Raw genomic sequence first — 18,970 nt, 5'->3', positions numbered from 1 at the left:
ACTTTGCGCATCTTTCTATGGGGCCACAAATGTGCAAAATAGGCTTATTACCCATTTAAAAGATCCCTTCTTAACGCACTTGTAATACAAGTGATGGCAACAAAATCCACTGTCCTTTTTCTGTGCAAATATACATTCAAATATTTCTCTGCAGTTAATTTTAGGCTTTCATAATCTGAGTTAGACAGCCTATTCAGAATTAGTATTGCAAGTATGAAATTCTCTTCGAAGTCCACCTGACTTTTTTACCTCACATGTTAAGAAAGACGTGAAAAATTGGGAACTTTTTCTATTTACTGTCTTACTGCCAGGCAAGAAAACAGTTGTGACCTCTGCAGTGGAATTTCACAAGGGCTGCATTATGTTTAAATTAATCTAATTATATCACTTAATGGCCTCGTGACGTGGCCCGCCGCTCGGCAAGGAGCACATCATTTGTCTTTATGGACTCTTATCTTCTGCAAAACAATGAGATGCGGGCGTGATTGTAAATTCATTCAGCGTATTCATGTAATGCTTGAGTGTTTTAATTGACTTTACTTTTTTAATCGCATTTAAAGTGGATAACAGGAACAAGATGTGATTGGGCATTGTTGGTAAACCATTATTCACTGATGAATGGAAAATCACTCCCACTGCAGGTTTAGCAGTGGAGGCCTCTGTCAAGCAGTCAACCTGTTTTTGCACATTGTTGTGTTGCAATTTGACAAAATGAATGAAATTGAATTCATTTCGATAGTATAAACCAAATATCGAAATTTACCTTATGTCTGTAATCTTGTGCCCCTTCTCCCACCACCGAGTTAGAGGATTATTCACATTGTTCGTGGTATGGCATTTTAAACTATCAAGAACATTTTGAATCTATAAACTACTTGCACAACAAGTAATTCTTGGATATTCAAAAGGTTATTTTCAGAAATTCTTCAAAATGTGCCTCTTCACTGTTTCCTTCTGTCCTCACAAGTCTTTCTGTCCCTGCTGCTGAAAAGTCTCCTCACAACACGATATTGCTGCCACTACCATTTTTCACAGGATGGTTGGTGCTAGAGGGGCAAACTTTGCCAAGCATTGTGCTTCACAGCAGAACTGAACACTTTTCAGTGCATCTTGCAAAATCATTGCAAAAGGTTTTATAATTATTGACCCTTTATCCCCCCCCCCATTTTTTGTGGATTATTTTTAACAGAAATACAGAGGATCACACACTGGATTGTTCTGTCAGGACTAGTGATAAAGCTTCTAATCAAATCCATTTGATTTCAGGCTGATAACCACGTGATATGTGGTTGAATACACTGAGAAATGATTAGCAACTGATTCTACACACTGCTTCTTAGTGCCTTTATTTTCCATGAAACCGTTTGTTGTTAGTCTTGCAGCCTCTTTGATTGATTCAGGCGTTACTTTTTATTTCTTTATTCTATTTTTTAGAGGTACCACACTCCTATTTACATGCTCAAGTCGGATGAAGATGTTTTTCTGCCAGTATTTGATGTTAGTAGCGAGGTTATTTGAGGTAGAATTAAATACATCAAACAATTGTGTTGATGGGATTTAAAAAGAAAAACAGTGAAACCAGTCTGTCCTGTAAGATGAATTCACCATGTCAAAAGCAGTTTTCTCTTCAGCCAATACATACCAGCACGCACACTGCGAACATCCAACTTATGATACTCATGTGCCCATCCCATCAACATTGAAATCTGCGTATCCATAGCAACTACACAGACTGTACCCATATCCTGTGGCTATCGTTGACAGCCTACATGGCGGGTTAATTTGCTCATTTGACAGAATATGTGTGCATAGTGGGTATTGAATGTGTAAATTCACATTAATGTGAGACAGAGCGAGCGAAAGGGGATGAAAGAAGCTGTGAACAGGGTGAAAGGCGCAGTTCCGACCAGTGTTTCCTTTTGATGAGGGGGAAAAAAAGCATTACGAGATGCTTTGAAGTGGACCAGGTGACGGTAGCCTCTGCCTGAATCCTGCTGCCACCTAATTTAGCTTCAACTTGGCTTGCAGGTGTCTCATTCTAAAGGCATAGTGCTGCGCCCTTAACTGTTTCCCTGGCAGCCCGGCTGTAGGGCTCATTAGAATAAAAATGTTTTAGTCTTAAGCACTCATTTTGACAGACATCAAAGCCTGTTTGATCTTTTTGCTGAAGCGGTTTGCATACTCTGGTGTTGTGGCTGGCGGTCGAGGTTTTTGTTTTGAACAAAATGCCTCTGGCATCCCAGAGGTCACCCGTGTTTAAGAGATGACGTGGCTGTATAACAAGTGGTTCAAGTCTCAGGGTGCTACCTATATTTATAGTATTATATAATGTGCCACAATTGGAAACCATAAAAAAATACTATGCAAAAGGTAACAGTTAGAAGGCAGTGGTGCCAACTCTAAATATCTGCTGCTGACAATTTGCATTGTGTATGAAACGTGTATAAGTATTCATATGCAGTATGATTCCTTTCAGAGTGTTGGATATGTATTATATTGTTAGGTTGTTATAACTGATGCACTGACCGACAAGCTACATTTTTTTTGTTGTAGCTCGTGAGTAAAGCTATTTTTACTGCAGCTTTATTTTCTGTAGTTTAGTTAACATATTATTCGTAAGATGATGACATTTTTTGCTTTTAAAACCAAAATCTTTTAAATAACCAACTACAGATGTCAACAGTGGTCCATTGTTTTTCAAGTATATTGTAGAAGTAAAATATTTTTTGTACAGCCAGCAATATGCATAAAAGAAGTCAATGTTTTAAGGTCCCATATTCTACACTTTTGATGTTTTATTTGCTGCCTTGATATCTATAAGAAGATATTTTTGCGGTTTTAAGTACCAAAAACCATCATAATATTGTTTTACATTTCCAAGAACTCTGTTCTGTCTGTTTTGTGTCTGTCTTTAAGGTTCTGTTAGACAGATATTAGAGCAGTATTGAAAACCTTGTAACTCATCTGCAAGAAAGGAATATTTTCCCAAAAAATACCCCTTCAATTTGGATCATGTTTACAGTACTTATATTCTCAGATTGGAAATCATCAGAAAATTAAATTGTGTTTCACAAAATTTTTAAACAAGATAGTTTTTATGATTAAAAAAGTCTCCAAAACAAACTGTTTCAGGTGTTTCCTCGTGTGCTGGAAACTGGAGCCTATTTTGAAATGTCTGTATAAATCTATCTTTCCTCCATTCAATGTATTTTTATTTTAGCCCTCTCCCTCCGCTCTGCTTCTACCAATCGGCTTGTTGCTCTCTCACTGCGAGCTAAACACTCTGCAAAATCACGACCGTTTGCTGTCCTGGCTCCTAAATGGTGGAATGAGCTCCCCACCGACATCAGGACAGCGGAAACTCTGTACATCTTCCGCCGCAAACTAAAAACACACCTCTTCCGACTTTACCTTGAACAGTAGAACTTTAGTAGTGCTTAAAATGGCACTTACTGATAGAACTTTGTAGTTTGGCTTTCTTGGAGAAATTGTATTTTCTTGATTCTTGTTGTTCTGGGTTTTGTACCCTCATGGTTTAAATGCACTTACTGTCAGTCGCTTTGGATAAAAGCGTCAGCTAAATGAAATGTAATGTAATATGTAATATATGTTATTATCGGGGACAGTCCGCCATTTTTGTTTTTCGTTATTTTGTTCTTTTAGGTGTGTGTTATTTGTTTTGTTGTATTTCATTACAGCTTTTCTCTCTCTAGATATATATATATATATATAGGAGCATAAAATAGTACTCGAATAAAGTACAAATACATCAAAACTGCACTGAAGTATAGTAGTTGAGTAAATGTGCTCTGCTGCTTTCCATCACTGCTGAAAGGTCAGGAAAAGGTGATGTGTGGGACGTGCAGGGAGGGAATGATGCTTGCTGCGATGGTGGCTGAAGCAGCAGGCTTCTACCCCCCACACACAACTATTCAGCACCTTTTCCCACACACACACACACACACACACACACACACACACACACACACACACACACACACACACACACACACACACACACACACACCGTAACCTGACACCATTGTGGAGCAGGGAGAGGCTCTAGCAGTTATAATTACCATCGCTGTCTAGTATTATGCCAGCTTGGAACAGAAGGACAACGTGCCAACAAGAGGACAACTCATTCTTGCGCGTCGCAAAAAGGATATCATTATTCTCCTCTTTTTCACCTCCTTACCCCCCCCTCCCCCCTCCTCTTCTCTTTCTGTTTTCCATTTAAGACATTTATAAATAAATCCTGTTTGCTGGCAGAATGGTGCCCATAATTCCAACCTCTTGCATATTACTGATAACAGAAGCTGAATGTAAGCGCCAGTGCCAAATTACATGTTAGATCATTTTCCTCTCACCCCTTGTTTTTTTGTGCTGCTTATGCCAGAGGATTGTGTACTTATGTGCCCTCTCTAAGTCCCACATTATTCATTATAAGCTGTGAGGTACAAAAGGTGGCTTTTGTTTCGAAATGATGACCCTGGTGAAGTGCGGTTTTGTCTTTTTTCCAAGGCACAACTAGAGTGGAGGATGAACTCTTGAAAAAAGGCTTTAATTAGAACTGTTTTGTTTTTTTTACAGCTAAAAGCCAGTGAGTGTGCTGTCATATTTAAGGGACTTTAGTGGGCTGTTACCAAACTGTGTGAAATCTGACCTGAAAATGTTTGAGGGAGTATAATATGTCATTGTTGATATCAAGTAGCCGTCTTTTATCACAGCTGTTTGTTGATTTTAGCCCGCAACATTTCCAGAGGACCGAAAACGAGGCATCTTCCACTCCTTCCCTCAACATTAATCCGAAATATGCCCATTTTATATCAACACTTCAACACATTTAATATCCGTTTCTGACCTTGCCTCGGGTTTCAATCAAGTGCTAGACTGACCTAATTGCCTGAAATACGATAATGACCCATTTGATGCCTGAGTACATTATTTTTATCTCCATCTAACCCTCTGCCAGTCGGCTCCTCTACAGCATTCCCTCCTGGAAAGTCCTTCTTTCCTTGCTTTGGAGCTTTTGTTACTTAACACATCTACTCTTCAGACAAGAGCCAGTACATATATATTAAATATGCAGACAGCTTAGGAATCTGGAGCAGAAATAGCGCAAGTACCTAAACCTTGAATGAGTAATATCCACCTCTCTGCAGTATGTAATCTTGAGAGTGGAAAGCAACTGGCCCTGAATGACATTCGCTGACAATGACCTCATTAGGGAAATGATATACTTAATATAGCTCAATAGATGTTTATTATTTTAACATTACAATTTGTGAAATCAGTACGGTGAGATCTGAAAAAAAATGCCGTGTCATTGTTTTGTTGTTTTTTTTGTAAAAAACAAAGCATAAGCAACATCCCAGTTGACTGATGAATATTATGTCGTGTATTACAATGACAGGGTGATTTTTCACATATCTGATGTGTCACCTAAATCTATTGTAGTGTGCAGTTCATCCCTTTACAGCTCTGTATATGACTTACTGTACTGTAATTTGAACTGGTTTGTCCTCCAATATCAGCAGCTAAAACATACAACAACCTCCACCCACAATTGACAAACTTTAGGAATCAAAGCTAAGATGTTACACCTTGATCCTTTGAACCTTCATGAAATACATCAGTAAAGCACTACAATTGTTAATTTTTCCACTTAATCTCACAAAACAAATCTGAGATGTGTTTTGGTTGTGCAAATAGTTAAAAATATGAGGGCCAAAACAAACCACTTTCCTGTCTCCGGTTTGCTGTCATTAACACTTACACACCTTTGCCACCATGCCTTAACAAGGTAACAGGTATCTAAAGACACTGCTGACACATTGTTGTCCCCCTCTGACTGACTGCTAAAGTGGTGTGGTGCATTTGCCAGAGTCTCCAGTAGCCCCCACGTGCAGGAGGTAAGACTTCCTTTGTGTTACTTCATGCTGTAAATGGCTTCAGAGAACAGAAGGAAACTCATCAATTATGATTTGCTGCTTGGCATTTAGGATGAAGAACAGTTGTGTGAGGCTGAACCAGATGCCACCACCTTTGATTTGTGGATCCGAGCCGCAGGGGGACCTGCTGGAGGAAGACCTGGGTCTTGGCACTGCTCCAGCTCACGTCAGGGAGGCCCAAAGCTCCAGGAGTCACCTCTGACCCAGTCTTATCAGCCCTCGCCGCCCGGACGCTAAGGCCCTGCCTCCCGCGGTGAATGGGGTCACTGATCGGGGCATCTGAGATCAGCCAACCGGGAATCAGAGTCACTGTGGCTCCCCAAAGGTCACGCACCCCACCGCCCCATGTGCTGACATGCATGCAAAGACGCACTCACACAGGGAGAAGAAACAATTACAAAGGCCATTGCTCTTTCTGTTTTCTTTTGCTGATGTTTTTCTCGGTTGCGTTTGCTCCCGTTTCAAGAAATTTAACAGCTGCAACAGAAAGTACTTAATTTCTGACACAAGCGACCGGAAGTAGAATTTGACCTATGTGTACGACACCCAAAATAACAATGCAGCAGTTCTGGTAAAAAAAAATGCAGTTAGGTAAGTCATATATCAATTATGAGCAGAGCGGCTTCATGCTACTTGGTTACATAACGCCTTGGGTTTCAAGCTGGAGGGAGAACTACTCATCAACATATACTGCGATCGAAAGGTACAGCGTTTCCCTTAATCAGCTGAAACGGGGTTTTTTTTTTTTGTGCCAACTTTGCTTTGCTCTTCTCCATCCCTTTATTAAGCTTTTATTGCACTGTTTTTGGCTACAATCCTTTTAACTGATTTAAATGTATTCCTCTGAATTGATTACCCCCCCCCTCATCATCCCCTCACCGTCTCACTTATCATTCTGCACCACGACAGAAAATGTCCAAATGCTTAAGTATATTTACAGCATTTGGAGAGAGAGAGACTATTAGCATGGGAGGCTTCCTCTGACTTTCTGAGTGCATCATTATAAATCTCACGGCCTCTTTTCCCTGGAGGCTGTTGTGTACTGCACAAACACAATCTATGAAGGTTCGGCTTTGTGAACATACAGACGGTTTGCTTTGTATTAATATAGCCATTGTCCTTGAAGTGAGGAATTTCCATTCTATGTTATGAATGCATGGGTGCATCGATTGAATGCTTTTCTTATTTCAGTTCTCAGCTTCATCAAGAAACATAATGTGTTCTCCATTGTTGTTTGATGTTTTGTTTGGAGCAAAAGAGACTTAGCAACAGCCTTATCACATGCAACCTCAGATGGAGATGTTCAACCTTTAGTTTTATCCATAAATGAACAGCTCCTCCCCAAAAATGTATTAACTTAACTTATATTTTGGATTGTGTAGTGTCAGTCATTTTTAAGGCTGACATTTGTGGCTATTATGAGTGCAGTAAATCACCCTGACATTGATCTGTGATGCTCAACAAATCAAAACATTACCAGTGACATTTTATAATCTCGACAACAATATCTCTTTCCTCACAGTCAATAAATCACTAAACTTATTTTTGAATGTCTTCTTTGTGATTTACTCACTGAAGTACGCCCACCAGCTACAGCAGAATTATCTGTGCAGGAGTAAAAAAAAACTGCTCACAACAAGGTTACACAACTTCTCTGTGTAACCTTGTGATTGTTGAGAGACTCGCTGCCTGTCGAGCTCTTTAAATGTGGGGATTTTCGGCACTTTAAGCATCACAAACTCAATGCTGTTTACCGCCGTGAGATTAAATGTGCTAACCTCAGCAAACCATCTTGATTGGCAACACAGAAAACTACTTTTACTGTGTTTTTTATAAAGTGCCTCTTTAACTTCTGTATTCTTAATCTTTGTATTCAAGTCATGTAATATCAATGTTTGCCCCATTTTCACACATTACTCTGAGACTTTCTTTAAGGTTGTATTGTCACAAATTTGAAGTTGAAACTATTACGAATACCATTTTTAAGACGTATACTTAAAGATACCCTGTGGAGTTTTTAACAACAAGTAACGCTATTTTGTTTATTTTTGTTTACAAGGACCGAGCATGCAGGTGCATGCAGATGACGTGCCACACATTTCTGCCAATGCTGATTCAAGGGGTGGCGCTCACACCAGTGTGCCAACAAAGACGGAGTAGAAGAAAACTGCCGGGAAGTACACAAGGCAAGTTTAAAACTTTTAGGGAAACGTTTGTATGACGCGCACACTGGATTTCGCTGAGTAGTAGCAAACAGAAACTTTGTTTACCAGAAGACTTCACAGGGTACCTTTAAATTATGTAGCAAAGACCAACAAATGTATGACATCATTCCAGCACAATGGTTCTCAAATGGTGAGTGAAGGCACATTGGTACATATGAGCTAAACTAAGGTGCATTTTGAAGCAGCTTATAAAGACAAATCTTATAACAAGTCCTGGATGTAGTTAAATAAATATTAATAGCATTAAGCTGTTTTTTTTTATTATTACAGTATTGATTATATCCAATGGCTCATGGTGTTTTGAATTTGTTTTTGTTTTTTTTGATGAATTTTGCCTTTTGCACCAAACTTTGAGAACCACTGCTCTAGTTTTGATCCTGGTTTTAAGATGTACAGCAGTGTGTGTTGTTCAGCAACAGATGCATTCGCTGTCTCGTTAACTGTGAACTTTTACTCAAAGCAATATTCCCAGATCATGTGTTTTTTATAAGAGCAAGCAATTGTAAACATTTGAAATGGTAGCACAGACTGCTCACACTGACACTGAGAGAGACTTTTCCAGCTCTGGAGTTCTGACATTGTCCACAGTGCATGACATCCTCCAAAAACATCCCTTTTTTATAATCTAGAAATAGCACTGCTGCTGTTCTGATGACACCTCTACCTATGGCACATCAACAAACCAATTTATTGATTGTCTCTGACTTCAACCAGATCTTAAAAATAAACATTAGCAATGAGGTTCTTTTTTTTAATTTTTGTTCTTTGTTGTTTTTTTTCCTTTCATCCACTATTTTCACTTTTACAGACAGTATGGAGACTGAAAAACATATTTTTTTGTAACATTCAAAAATAACCCCAAAACATCCACTTTGAAGTGTCATCATAACAAGATACATGAATTTTACAGTTGTTGTTGTTTTTTTCTTCATAGTTGCAGCTTCACTATTCAAGTCATCGTTCGTAGGCCTTGTATTGTCAAACACATCCAGTTTTCCAGTATAAAAGAAGCGGTCCCTTCAAATACAACTGCAGCTCAACTGAGGGAAACAAGATACATTCCAAATGTGGCCAGTGGAGTTCCTTGAACACTGATTGAAAGTAAAGCTTTAATCCCACAATAAGAAGAAACGGCACTCGATGCAAAAATTAACATTAAATTAAAAGGTCTTTGGTGGTGACGATGTTTTCACAGTTTGGAGTGTGTCAGTAGTGATTTGCTCAAGTCCTTGGCCTCCCCGGCTGTTCTGACTCTTTCGTACCCTAAAACAGACATGGTGTGGTGGCAGTAGTCTTCCACTTGTTTGATCTGTTGAATGCTGAGCACTGTTCTCCATGCACTAGCAGCTTGTGTGGCATTCCTGGAGGAGACAATGAATGGCTTTGAGGAGGAGCTGGAGCCGCTGGTCATGTTCAACGCAAACGACTCGATCTCGTGGTTGGTGGTGAGGTTGGCAAAGCGGTAGATGTTCCTCAGGGTCTTAACGGGGTTTTCGACCAGGTCCTCGTACCGCACGGCCATGTACTTCCCCTTCAGCCAGCTGGGTGGGTTTAAGGCAGTCCTCAAAGTCCTGGAGGTGCGGTCACAGATCACCTCCATGGCTCCGATGGAGTGGTAATCTGAGCCGTCCTTCTTGTTGGCTTTGTGACCAGGATCCACAAAAGGTATCCGGCGAAGTTTAGGGTCCCTGCTGCGGACCACCTGCAAGTTCTCCCTTATCAGGCCGTGTCTGGATTTGATCCTGGAGTTGGCCACTGCCCGCGGGTCTCTCACCAAGTGGATCACCTTCAAATCCAAAGATGGATCCTCCATCAGAGGGGCCAACACATTTACATCCAAAATGCGTACCCCTTTAATGACTATGGTGTTATATTTGAGGCACTCCTCCTCCAACAGTCTAAGGCTTTGAGGGGGGCACTTTTTACACACCTTATCATCCACCATCCCCACCACCTCTTTCCTGTAGGCTGAGCAGAGGGGATAGGAGCACACCACTTTATTGAGGGTGGCCCCAAATAGTCCTAGGGAGGTAAAATTCTTGCCCCCAGGGCTGTTGTAAAGTTGAAAAACAGACAGATCACAGCGGTACAAGGAGCTGAGCATGTCCCTGGCTGCCCCTTGTAAAGACACCGCATCACCAGGGTACAGTTTCTGCCAGATGTGCCACATTGGCTCGTACAAGAAGAACACTTCAGGATTTTGGTTAAAAAGCTCCCCAAAAAAGGAAGAGCCTGACCTCCAGGTGGTCAGGACATAGATAAGCTGTCTCTTTTTAGCCAGAGAGGGCCTGTAGAGGAAGCGAATATCAGATCTGCTCTGATAAGTGGTGCTCCTCATCTGGTGATTACACTGCTGTGGCTCTTTAGTCCATTTATAATTAGCCAAGTTAAGCATAGTAAGGACCAGCAGTAAGAAATAGGCCATAAATAACACAATCCTCTTCCTGCGAAGCACTTTCATCACGATCCCAGGCTGTGCTATTATCTTGGTATGATTCCTGTAGGTTTTAAGCTTTCTTCCAAAGCCAGCATCCTTCTCCCAAGGCGCTGTCAACTTCAGTGGTTGATGATATTGTTTTCCTCTCATCTGTACCCTCAGAGAGTGGCTTTCACCATTGGACAAAGGTCCTTACATTGACAATGCACCAACACGCTCTGTAGTGTGTGTGTGTGTGTGTGTGTGTGTGTGTGTGTGTGTGTGTGTGTGTGTGTGTGTGTGTGTGTGTGTGTGTGTGTGTGTGTGTGTGTGTGTGTGTGTGTGTGTATATAGGCTGCACTGGGAATTTATACCCAGTTGAATTCCAGCTGATTAGGTAATATATTCACCACCGGCTCGAAAACCAAACACGATAAACCGTTTTCACTGCATTGCGCAATGATCTTCCTGGGAACGGTGGATGCGAGGAACGTTAAAGTTGTCCATAGCGAGCGTTGCAGTGATTCTGTGGGTGGCCCGTGTTCATAACAAAAAGGAAGAAGCCTTCATCATTGTAACAGACGCCCTGTTTGTCCATGTTCAGCGGAAGCATCCCTGCGCAGTTATCATCTGAGGCATCCTTGCAAACGCAGCCCGGTAAGATCCAGGCATCGCAGACGGTAAAGCGGTCACGACTTTCCGCGGCGGGCCGGACTTCGAATCATTCCGCATCTGCCACAATGGAGTAGTGAATTGCCTGTATCCACAGTTACAGCGTTACAACATTTCCTTGTCCTGCTCCTCGGCTCGTCCAACTAATACAAACTGGACCGATTCAATCAGAATACAAGAGGAAAGACCCGCCTTCGGAGGGATTGTATTGGCGCGCGTTGCGGCGCCGCGCGTCAGCGAGCTGCGTCATTGGACCGGAGGCCTGTCTGTCTCTGTGCAACCTCAATAGTGACTCCCACAGATCGCAGAATGGTAGACTGAGGAAAAGGATGCTGTTGTTATGTTTCAGGGAGGTCTACCTCACAATTTACCTTCTTGTATCCATGTTTCACCCTTCCGTTTAGGACACACCAGGGGAAAGTGATGTGCAGGATTCTGTTGGCGCCTTTTATTTCCAAAGATAGAAAGACACATTTTCTCTCATCACCCATTTTTTTTAACATTGCTCTTCCTTTAAGCCCTTCTGTTTTAAGTTGTTATTCAACTACAAGCCCTATCTTTAGTCCCCTATTATGCATGCTGTCTTTATCTTACATGACTGAAGAGAAGAATCAATATTTTAAATTAAATCTATTTGTTTTCCCCACTGCAGCCTCAAGAGGGTAGCCAAGATCTATAAGAAAGAAACGGCTCCATACCCTGATAGAGAAGCCCTCTTATTCATTAAAAGGATACCAGACACACACTGCAGAAAACATTTCTTTACCTGGGGAGCCTCATTCTAGTAAAATATTAAAAGCTAAATAAATAGTAAAGAAGGACTGTAGGACATTGCAGAGCTTTTTTCATTGGCTGTATTGGAAGCAGCCAGCAACAATGACAGACACTCAATTTGTACAGCTGAAATGTGACGTTTGACAGCTGTTCCCCAGGAACTGGCAAGTCCTGGGAAGCTGTAAGGCCATGTGTTCGAACAGAAGAAACCACATGCTCTGCAGATTGAAAATCATCTTTCCTAAGAGGCTTGCCTGCTGGGGATTACAGCTTCACACACAAAAAACATTGAAGGAAAGGGGTTGGGGTCCTTTGACCACCAGTGCGAAATCATGAGGTCTGTCATATCCATAGTGGGATTTAGTGATTTCATGATATTGTGTGTTGATTTCATTGTGACCTTATTGTACTTTATTGTATCTATCTTATATTAGCAACATTCCTGATAATTATTGTTATGTCTTAGTTGTTTTAACATCTGAGTCAAACTATAGCTATGTGGTGCTTTTGACAAGACCTCAGATATTATATATGTTGGATTATTAGTCTATGCAGTGTTAGTTTCTCTTCATACTCTGTAAAGTCTGGCTGGTAGCTGATCTTTCTGTCTCATAGACGCTCATTTTGTACCACTCATCCAGTGTGGATGTTCACAGTGCAGAACCTTTGTGCAGACCGCCCTCTGCTGGAGAATCCAGTCCTCCAAATTATTCACGTCAGAGAGAATTTGTTACATGACCAACACATTAATTCTTTATATATGCAATTTATTTGTTTACATTCATTAGTCAATATTAAGCCCTACATGATAACCCATAAAATGCTCAGTTAGTAGTGGCAAGTAATCTAAATAGCACTTTTGCATGCAATATTCAACAGAAATTTATATTGGCTCACCTTGAGCTTACAATTTAGAGCTATATTATCATGTAACCTTTGAGTTTAAGAAAAACTGTAAGCTAAATTAATAATTTGATATCCAACACATTTTAAAAAGAGGTACAATTTTAATTTCTGTCTTCTTCTCCTGTCTTCCTAAGTTTTATATAAATGTTGATCATCTGCCTCCGTGTAGGTTCTGCATCAAATATCAGTCTGTATACTGCACCTGCGTTGTACTGGTGTTTCGTGTCTTTGTTTGGTCCAGTTTAATTACCGAGAGACACTGGTATTTGTCAGATAATAGAACGCAGCTACAGAAAAATGTTTTCCCCATCTTGCAAATATAATTAAAATTGAGCAAATGGGGAGAAACTTATTTTTAAAATGATCACAACATATGACCTCCTCAATGAATGTTGATTACTGGTGGCCAAATATGACTTCACTTACATTTTTTAATGATAACTCGTATAAATAAGAGAACAGTGCTTTACCACGGAGAGCACAGAGTCGGAAATTACTTCAAATGATATTGCACAGAATATTTCTATGAATCATTTTTTACATTTACAAAATTCTTACTCCCTTTCAGGACATGTACTTTATGTAATACTGTATAGTAGCCTTTCTAAGGTGTTGTAGCAACTACCCATCAAATAATTGTAAAGATTTAATCACATTTTTCAGGAGTGCTACATGTTCTTTTAGACATTTTACATTGCTCTTTTACAGAGAATTATTATTAATCTAGTTGACGTAGTTTTCCTTTGTCAATTTTGATTACATTGCGTTATTGCCTGCCGCTACCGAATGACCTAAATGAACAAGTGTAGGATTTAAATTCCTGTGTAGAACTAAAATTCGATTTTTAGTTCATATTAACATTTTATTCACGTTCTATTTCATCCATTAGACCAAATATTCTTTGCTGGAAGGATATGTTTTGCTCCAGTGTTATATATGCAGTTTCTCTGTTCCTCTGTCATTATTCATACATTTTTAGTGGTTTGTGTGGTACAAACTGACTGTGGGGGACTCGTGCATTTGTATCAGTGCCAGAGCCAGGAAGACAGCTGTGTATCTGCCATGTGTTCCCTCACAGTGTGCCATGTACTGACTATAACCAGACATCTTCTCTCTCCAATATGCAGTAAACCTCACTCATGCATGTCCCAACATATCAGTTACATGGACATTTTCACATTACTGCAAGCCATGTCGGCTAATACGGACACATAATCCTGCACAGACCAGAAGTCATAGCTTTAATTTTGTTTTCCTTTGTCACATTGCATGATCATATGCATGTATCTTGAGCTGCGGGCTAAAACACGTGCATGTAATTTAATGGAGCTAACAGGCAGATAATCAGCCGGTCTGTGCATGAGTAGTGCCAAACGTAGATATAATCTACATATCTTGCAGCTTTGTATAACATTGTATTTCTGCTGCATTAGTAATGTTCCGTCTGAACAGTATCTCAGCATACAAAGCTGCACTGTTATGTAATCATGGAGCACCGAGGCTTTGCGCCTGCGACATGAGCGAGCAGGTGGAGGGGGAAACATGCGCAGTAGGAGCTTCGTCAGCAGCATCAGGACCAAAACGATCCCCAGGAACCTGCCATGAGAGTGCGAAGATAGTGCATGTAAACACATCGAGGAAAATGACCGACCGCGTCGTTATCTAGGACTGCTGACATCTAATGACCCCAAGTTTGAAGTCACTCAGTGCGGAAGGAAGGTAAATTTGGCCGCAAAGAGCGCGCAAACAAACGCGGCAGAGATGCGACGGTGAAAGCAACACTTAACGACATCGATTCAGTCTCATGACGAAGCTGTAAAACCGTCTGCTGCGCTGCAACGGACAACAAAAGGATCCCTCTAATGTCATCGCACGTGACGGGCTTTCCTGTGTAATGGTCGCCGGTTTCTAGTGGGATGCACATCAGTGTCTGTCCGTACTCGCTCTCCGTCGTAATGGCAGCTCTGTACCAGGGCACGGACGCTTCCTCTCCGGACAAATTTCTGGCCTTGAAAGACGTGAGAGAAGTGAAAGAGGAAACGACACTGGATGAGAAGCTCTTCTTGCTGGCATGCGAGAAAGGTTGGCTGTTATTTGTCTCGTTTCACCTAAAGTGATTCTTTTCATTGTTTTGCTTTTAATATGGTGTTTGTGATCACAGAAAAGCTCGTATTATTGGCTTGCCATATTGATTCGCATTCCTCAAGCTTTATATCTGATCCAGGAGGCCTACATGTACTGTAAATGAAATGCACAATGACTAAATAGCTTGATAGATTTTCACCACCATCATTGCAGCAAGCAAACTGTACAGTCATACCACATTTTTTCCTGTGAGTACCTCTCACTGCTGCCTACATGTTGGCTGCTGTAGAAATGTGCCCGTGGCGGTTTAGATATACTTCAACGTCTGCTTCTGTGAAAGTTTCTTTCCCTGCTCTGCTGGCTTTTCAGTGCTTCAGCAAGGAAAGTTAATGCAAACAAACTGGAGATAAGCAGACAGTATAAGTGTAAAATCATCAACAGTCATGGGTATTCTCAACCTGTCGGATTAGGGAGGGGGTGTTTCATTGAGAAGTTGGGAACATTGTACAGGCACAGGTTGTTTTAGGTGTACAAGCCGGTAACTGCCACTATGACCATATAAAGTCTCTCTAAACTTGGCTCAGCTTCAGTCGGTGTCCTTTGAGGGTGATGTTATTGTTATAGAGATTAAGAGGGCTGCTGGAGCTGCGCCTGCTCTGTAAGAGTGTGTTGGCACCATTCAACACAAAATACTTCACTTCTTTTGTAGTTGTGACTTTCTGCTAAAGTGGATTCCATTCACGCTGTGTTGTTTTGTCTTTCAGGTGACTACTACATGGTGAAGAAACTGCTCGAGGAGAACAGGCACGGCGAGCTCAACGTCAACTGTGTAGACGTGCTGGGCCGAGACGCCGTGACCATCGCCATCGAGAACGAGAATCTCGACATCCTGCAGCTTCTCCTGGAGCATGGCTGCCAGGTAACCGACACACGCAATACTCTGGGCAAAAAGCTACGCACAAGACATCCTGTTTGTATTCTATCATTGCTGTGTTTTGTATTAAAACACAATATCTATAATGTCCCCTAAAATGATGCACTTGTTTCTGTGCAGGCGACAGATGCCTTGTTGGTGGCCATAGACTCAGAGGTGGTAGGAGCTGTGGACATCCTCCTCAACCACAGACCCAGGCGATCCTCCAAGCCCTCTATTGCTGTAAGTGTCATCACTGCTTATAAATCATCTTTCAAATAAAAACACTGTACATAATTTGTCTTTTTAAAAAAAAAAAAATTCTGCTCAGTATTTTAGATTTTTAACTGGATATTTCCATCTTTTTCAGAAATTGATGCAGAGGATCCAGAACCCGGAGTACTCCACCACCATGGACGTGGCTCCGGTCATCCTGGCGGCCCACAGGAACAACTACGAGATCCTGACTATGCTGCTGAAACAGGACATCTCTCTTCCCCGGCCTCATGCCGTAGGCTGCGAGTGCACGCTCTGCAATGCTAAAAACAAGAAGGACAGCTTACGACACTCCAGGTAAAGGCCACCTCAGTGATGTTGGATCAAAACAATCTATAAATGACATTGGCTTTGAGCAAACGGCTGCGTTAAGCTCTCAGTGATTAAAACCAGAAACTTAATTCCTGCAACTTGTCATGGTTAACATCCCTTTTATCCACCGGATGATGTTTTGATTGTTTTGGTCCTTGCTTTCTGGTATGTCGGAGCTTAAAAACAACTATGAATCAGTTTGTCTGAAAAGCGAAGTGTCCAGGAAAGCATCTTGTAAAACATTGTCCTCTTGTTTTGATGATAGTATCAGCTTGAAAATGTCATCTTCAACGGCTGGAAAGAAATGATTTAAGATTGTATGCACAGACTTTTACGGAATACTTTTAGACAGTTTTTTTTTTTTTTTTTTTTTTACAGTACCATGAATGCTTATAGTTTCCTTTTGTCCAACCGAGGATACATTATTCTCTTTATTATTGCCAAAATCTGCTTGTCTAGCTATAGAGAGCCAGTGTTAGTATTTTAGTTTTTCATGTAAACTGTAAACAGCAGCGTTTCCTTGAGGAAGCAGTGATTCTTGTTTTTTTGGGCATGCAGATGATTTGGCTCCTCTACCGGGCCTTTTTTTATTCTCTTTGCAGGGCAGTGTAGCCTCCCACACGGTACACAAAATGAATCAGTCTGCAGTGTGGCTGGCAAACAACATAGAGGTCAAAGCATGTCCAAATGAAACAGCGAGAGGACTCAATGTTTCTTAATTTTCTCATATGTACACTTCTATCTGCCCCCCCTCCCCCCACAAAAAAAACAAAAACACTTTTACCTCCTCATCTCGTGGGTCAGGTTTCGCCTCGACATCTACCGCTGCCTAGCCAGCCCCTCTCTCATCATGCTGACTGAAGAAGATCCCATACTTCGAGCCTTTGAGCTGAGTGCAGACCTGAGGGAGCTCAGCATCGTCGAAGTGGAATTCAGGTACAGTCACCTGCTGCACAACCATGTCAGAGAGTTCAATCTAATGTCTTAAAGACTCAGACATATTGACTATCAGTGACACGATCACGTCACATATATATGTACTGTACATGCACACATTGTTACCATAAACCCTCTCTACATACCAGATGAGTTATATCGATCTCTAATGCATGCTGATTGCATCTAATGTCTTTACTCCAGGAATGACTACGAGGATCTGGCGAAGCAGTGCAAGATGTTTGCCAAGGACCTGCTGGCTCAGGCTCGAAATTCTCGAGAGCTGGAAGTGATTCTCAACCACACGTCCAGCGAGGATCACATCAACAAGAGAGGCTTAATGGAGGAGCGCATGAACCTCAGCCGACTTAAACTTGCCATCAAGTACAACCAAAAAGAGGTGTGTTAGTCCATATTCTGCAACTGTTACTTCTCTTTTTTAAGCAGTATCAGTGGCAAGTCACTACACGTGGGTTGAAGGAATCATGTCAGATTTAATTCAATAAATACCCACTGACTCATGGAGGGAAAATACAGATTTTTCCTGTATCAATCTCATTTATTATACTTCATGTCAAACTCAAGAGCTGCCTCAGCTCACCATGCGCTTGTCTTTGGGGATATTAGTATGGCAGCCTGAAGTACTTCCTTTAGGCAACGACATCGAAGCTTGAAGTTTGAAGCCGTGGGATAATTTACAGCTGCGATGGCTGTGTGTGAAACGTTTGACTCATCAATCATGCAGCGAGTAGCTCACTGTTTCCTGCCAGAGAAATAACACTGACTGGTTTTCTCTGAATGGTGCACATCAGAGAACTACCGACGTTTAACCGAGTCTCATGTGCTCTGTGACCAACAGAATTTGTTTCTGGTTGGATTTTTATTGCAAAGAGAGCACTGATACGTAATTTCCCTTCTATTCTAAACAATAAATACTTGTATAATATATCGTAAATTTTGATTATAGTGAAGCTGTTTAAATCAGCAATTATAGTCAACCTACTGTATATAACACACTGAATGTGGGGCAGCTGTGGCCTGGAGGTTGAGAAGCAGGAGTTGGGACTGAGGGGTCGCCAATTTGGTGCAATAGACCAGTGAGGAAAAGCATCCATGGCTAAAGTGCCCTTGAGCAAAACCCAGAAATCCCTACTGATCCCCAGCATTACAGCTGCCCACTGCTCTGTGTGTGTGTGTGTGTGTGTGTGTGTGTGTGTGTGTGTGTGTGTGTGTGTGTGTGTGTGTGTGTGTGTGTGTGTGTGTGTGTGTGTGTGTGTGTGTGTGTTCAATGCTCACAGATGGGTTTAATACAGAGGCCTGCGTGTGAAACATATTAGCACAGTAAAAGCCTCTTTTAAGTTGAAACCCTTAATAATGCCATCATATTCCACAGCAGCAAGACCTCTAATTTTGCATATGTTATTTACACAGCATTTCCTATAACTTTGTACACGAGCACCTTAAGTTGTACAGTTGTATCATGCACACTTACCGAAACAAA

The 18,970-nt window shown here is 41.3% G+C and overlaps 2 protein-coding genes across 3 annotated transcripts in view; one reads left to right on the top strand and one right to left on the bottom strand.

Moving 5' to 3' along the window:
- The window catches only part of trpc1 (transient receptor potential cation channel, subfamily C, member 1), a 64,995-nt gene that overhangs the window by 34,253 nt on the left and 11,772 nt on the right, over positions 1–18,970 (top strand). Inside the window, exons 4-10 of one of the 2 annotated variants that reach the window (XM_069703516.1) lie at positions 5,814–5,915; positions 6,006–8,140; positions 15,797–15,951; positions 16,087–16,188; positions 16,316–16,518; positions 17,338–17,469; positions 17,674–17,869. In XM_069703516.1, the coding sequence (XP_069559617.1) occupies positions 8,032–8,140; positions 15,797–15,951; positions 16,087–16,188; positions 16,316–16,518; positions 17,338–17,469; positions 17,674–17,869 (897 nt within the window). In that variant the 5' untranslated portion in view covers positions 5,814–5,915; positions 6,006–8,031. Of the gene's footprint in view, positions 1–5,813; positions 5,916–6,005; positions 8,141–14,485; positions 15,030–15,796; positions 15,952–16,086; positions 16,189–16,315; positions 16,519–17,337; positions 17,470–17,673; positions 17,870–18,970 lie in introns of those variants that run through there. The other variant, XM_069703514.1, reaches the window with a different exon arrangement.
- On the bottom strand, positions 8,849–11,438 carry chst2b (carbohydrate (N-acetylglucosamine-6-O) sulfotransferase 2b). Its single transcript, XM_069703517.1, has one exon. The coding sequence runs from the start codon at positions 10,764–10,766 to the stop codon at positions 9,369–9,371; it is 1,398 nt and encodes a 465-aa protein (XP_069559618.1). The 5' UTR covers positions 10,767–11,438; the 3' UTR covers positions 8,849–9,368.

Source organism: Brachyistius frenatus, unplaced genomic scaffold (genome assembly GCF_029030835.1).
Source record: "Brachyistius frenatus isolate BFR_SWC_R1_liver_20210118 unplaced genomic scaffold, ASM2903083v1 Contig_47, whole genome shotgun sequence".
NCBI lineage: Eukaryota > Metazoa > Chordata > Actinopteri > Embiotocidae > Brachyistius > Brachyistius frenatus.
The sequence above is the reverse complement of the archived record's forward strand: the minus strand, read 5'-3'. Positions and strand labels throughout refer to the sequence as shown.

Bases quoted from the DNA above. Each gene is read 5' to 3' on its own strand.
- chst2b (XM_069703517.1), bottom strand. From the start codon at position 10,766: ATGAGAGGAAAACAATATCATCAACCACTGAAGTTGACAGCGCCTTGG.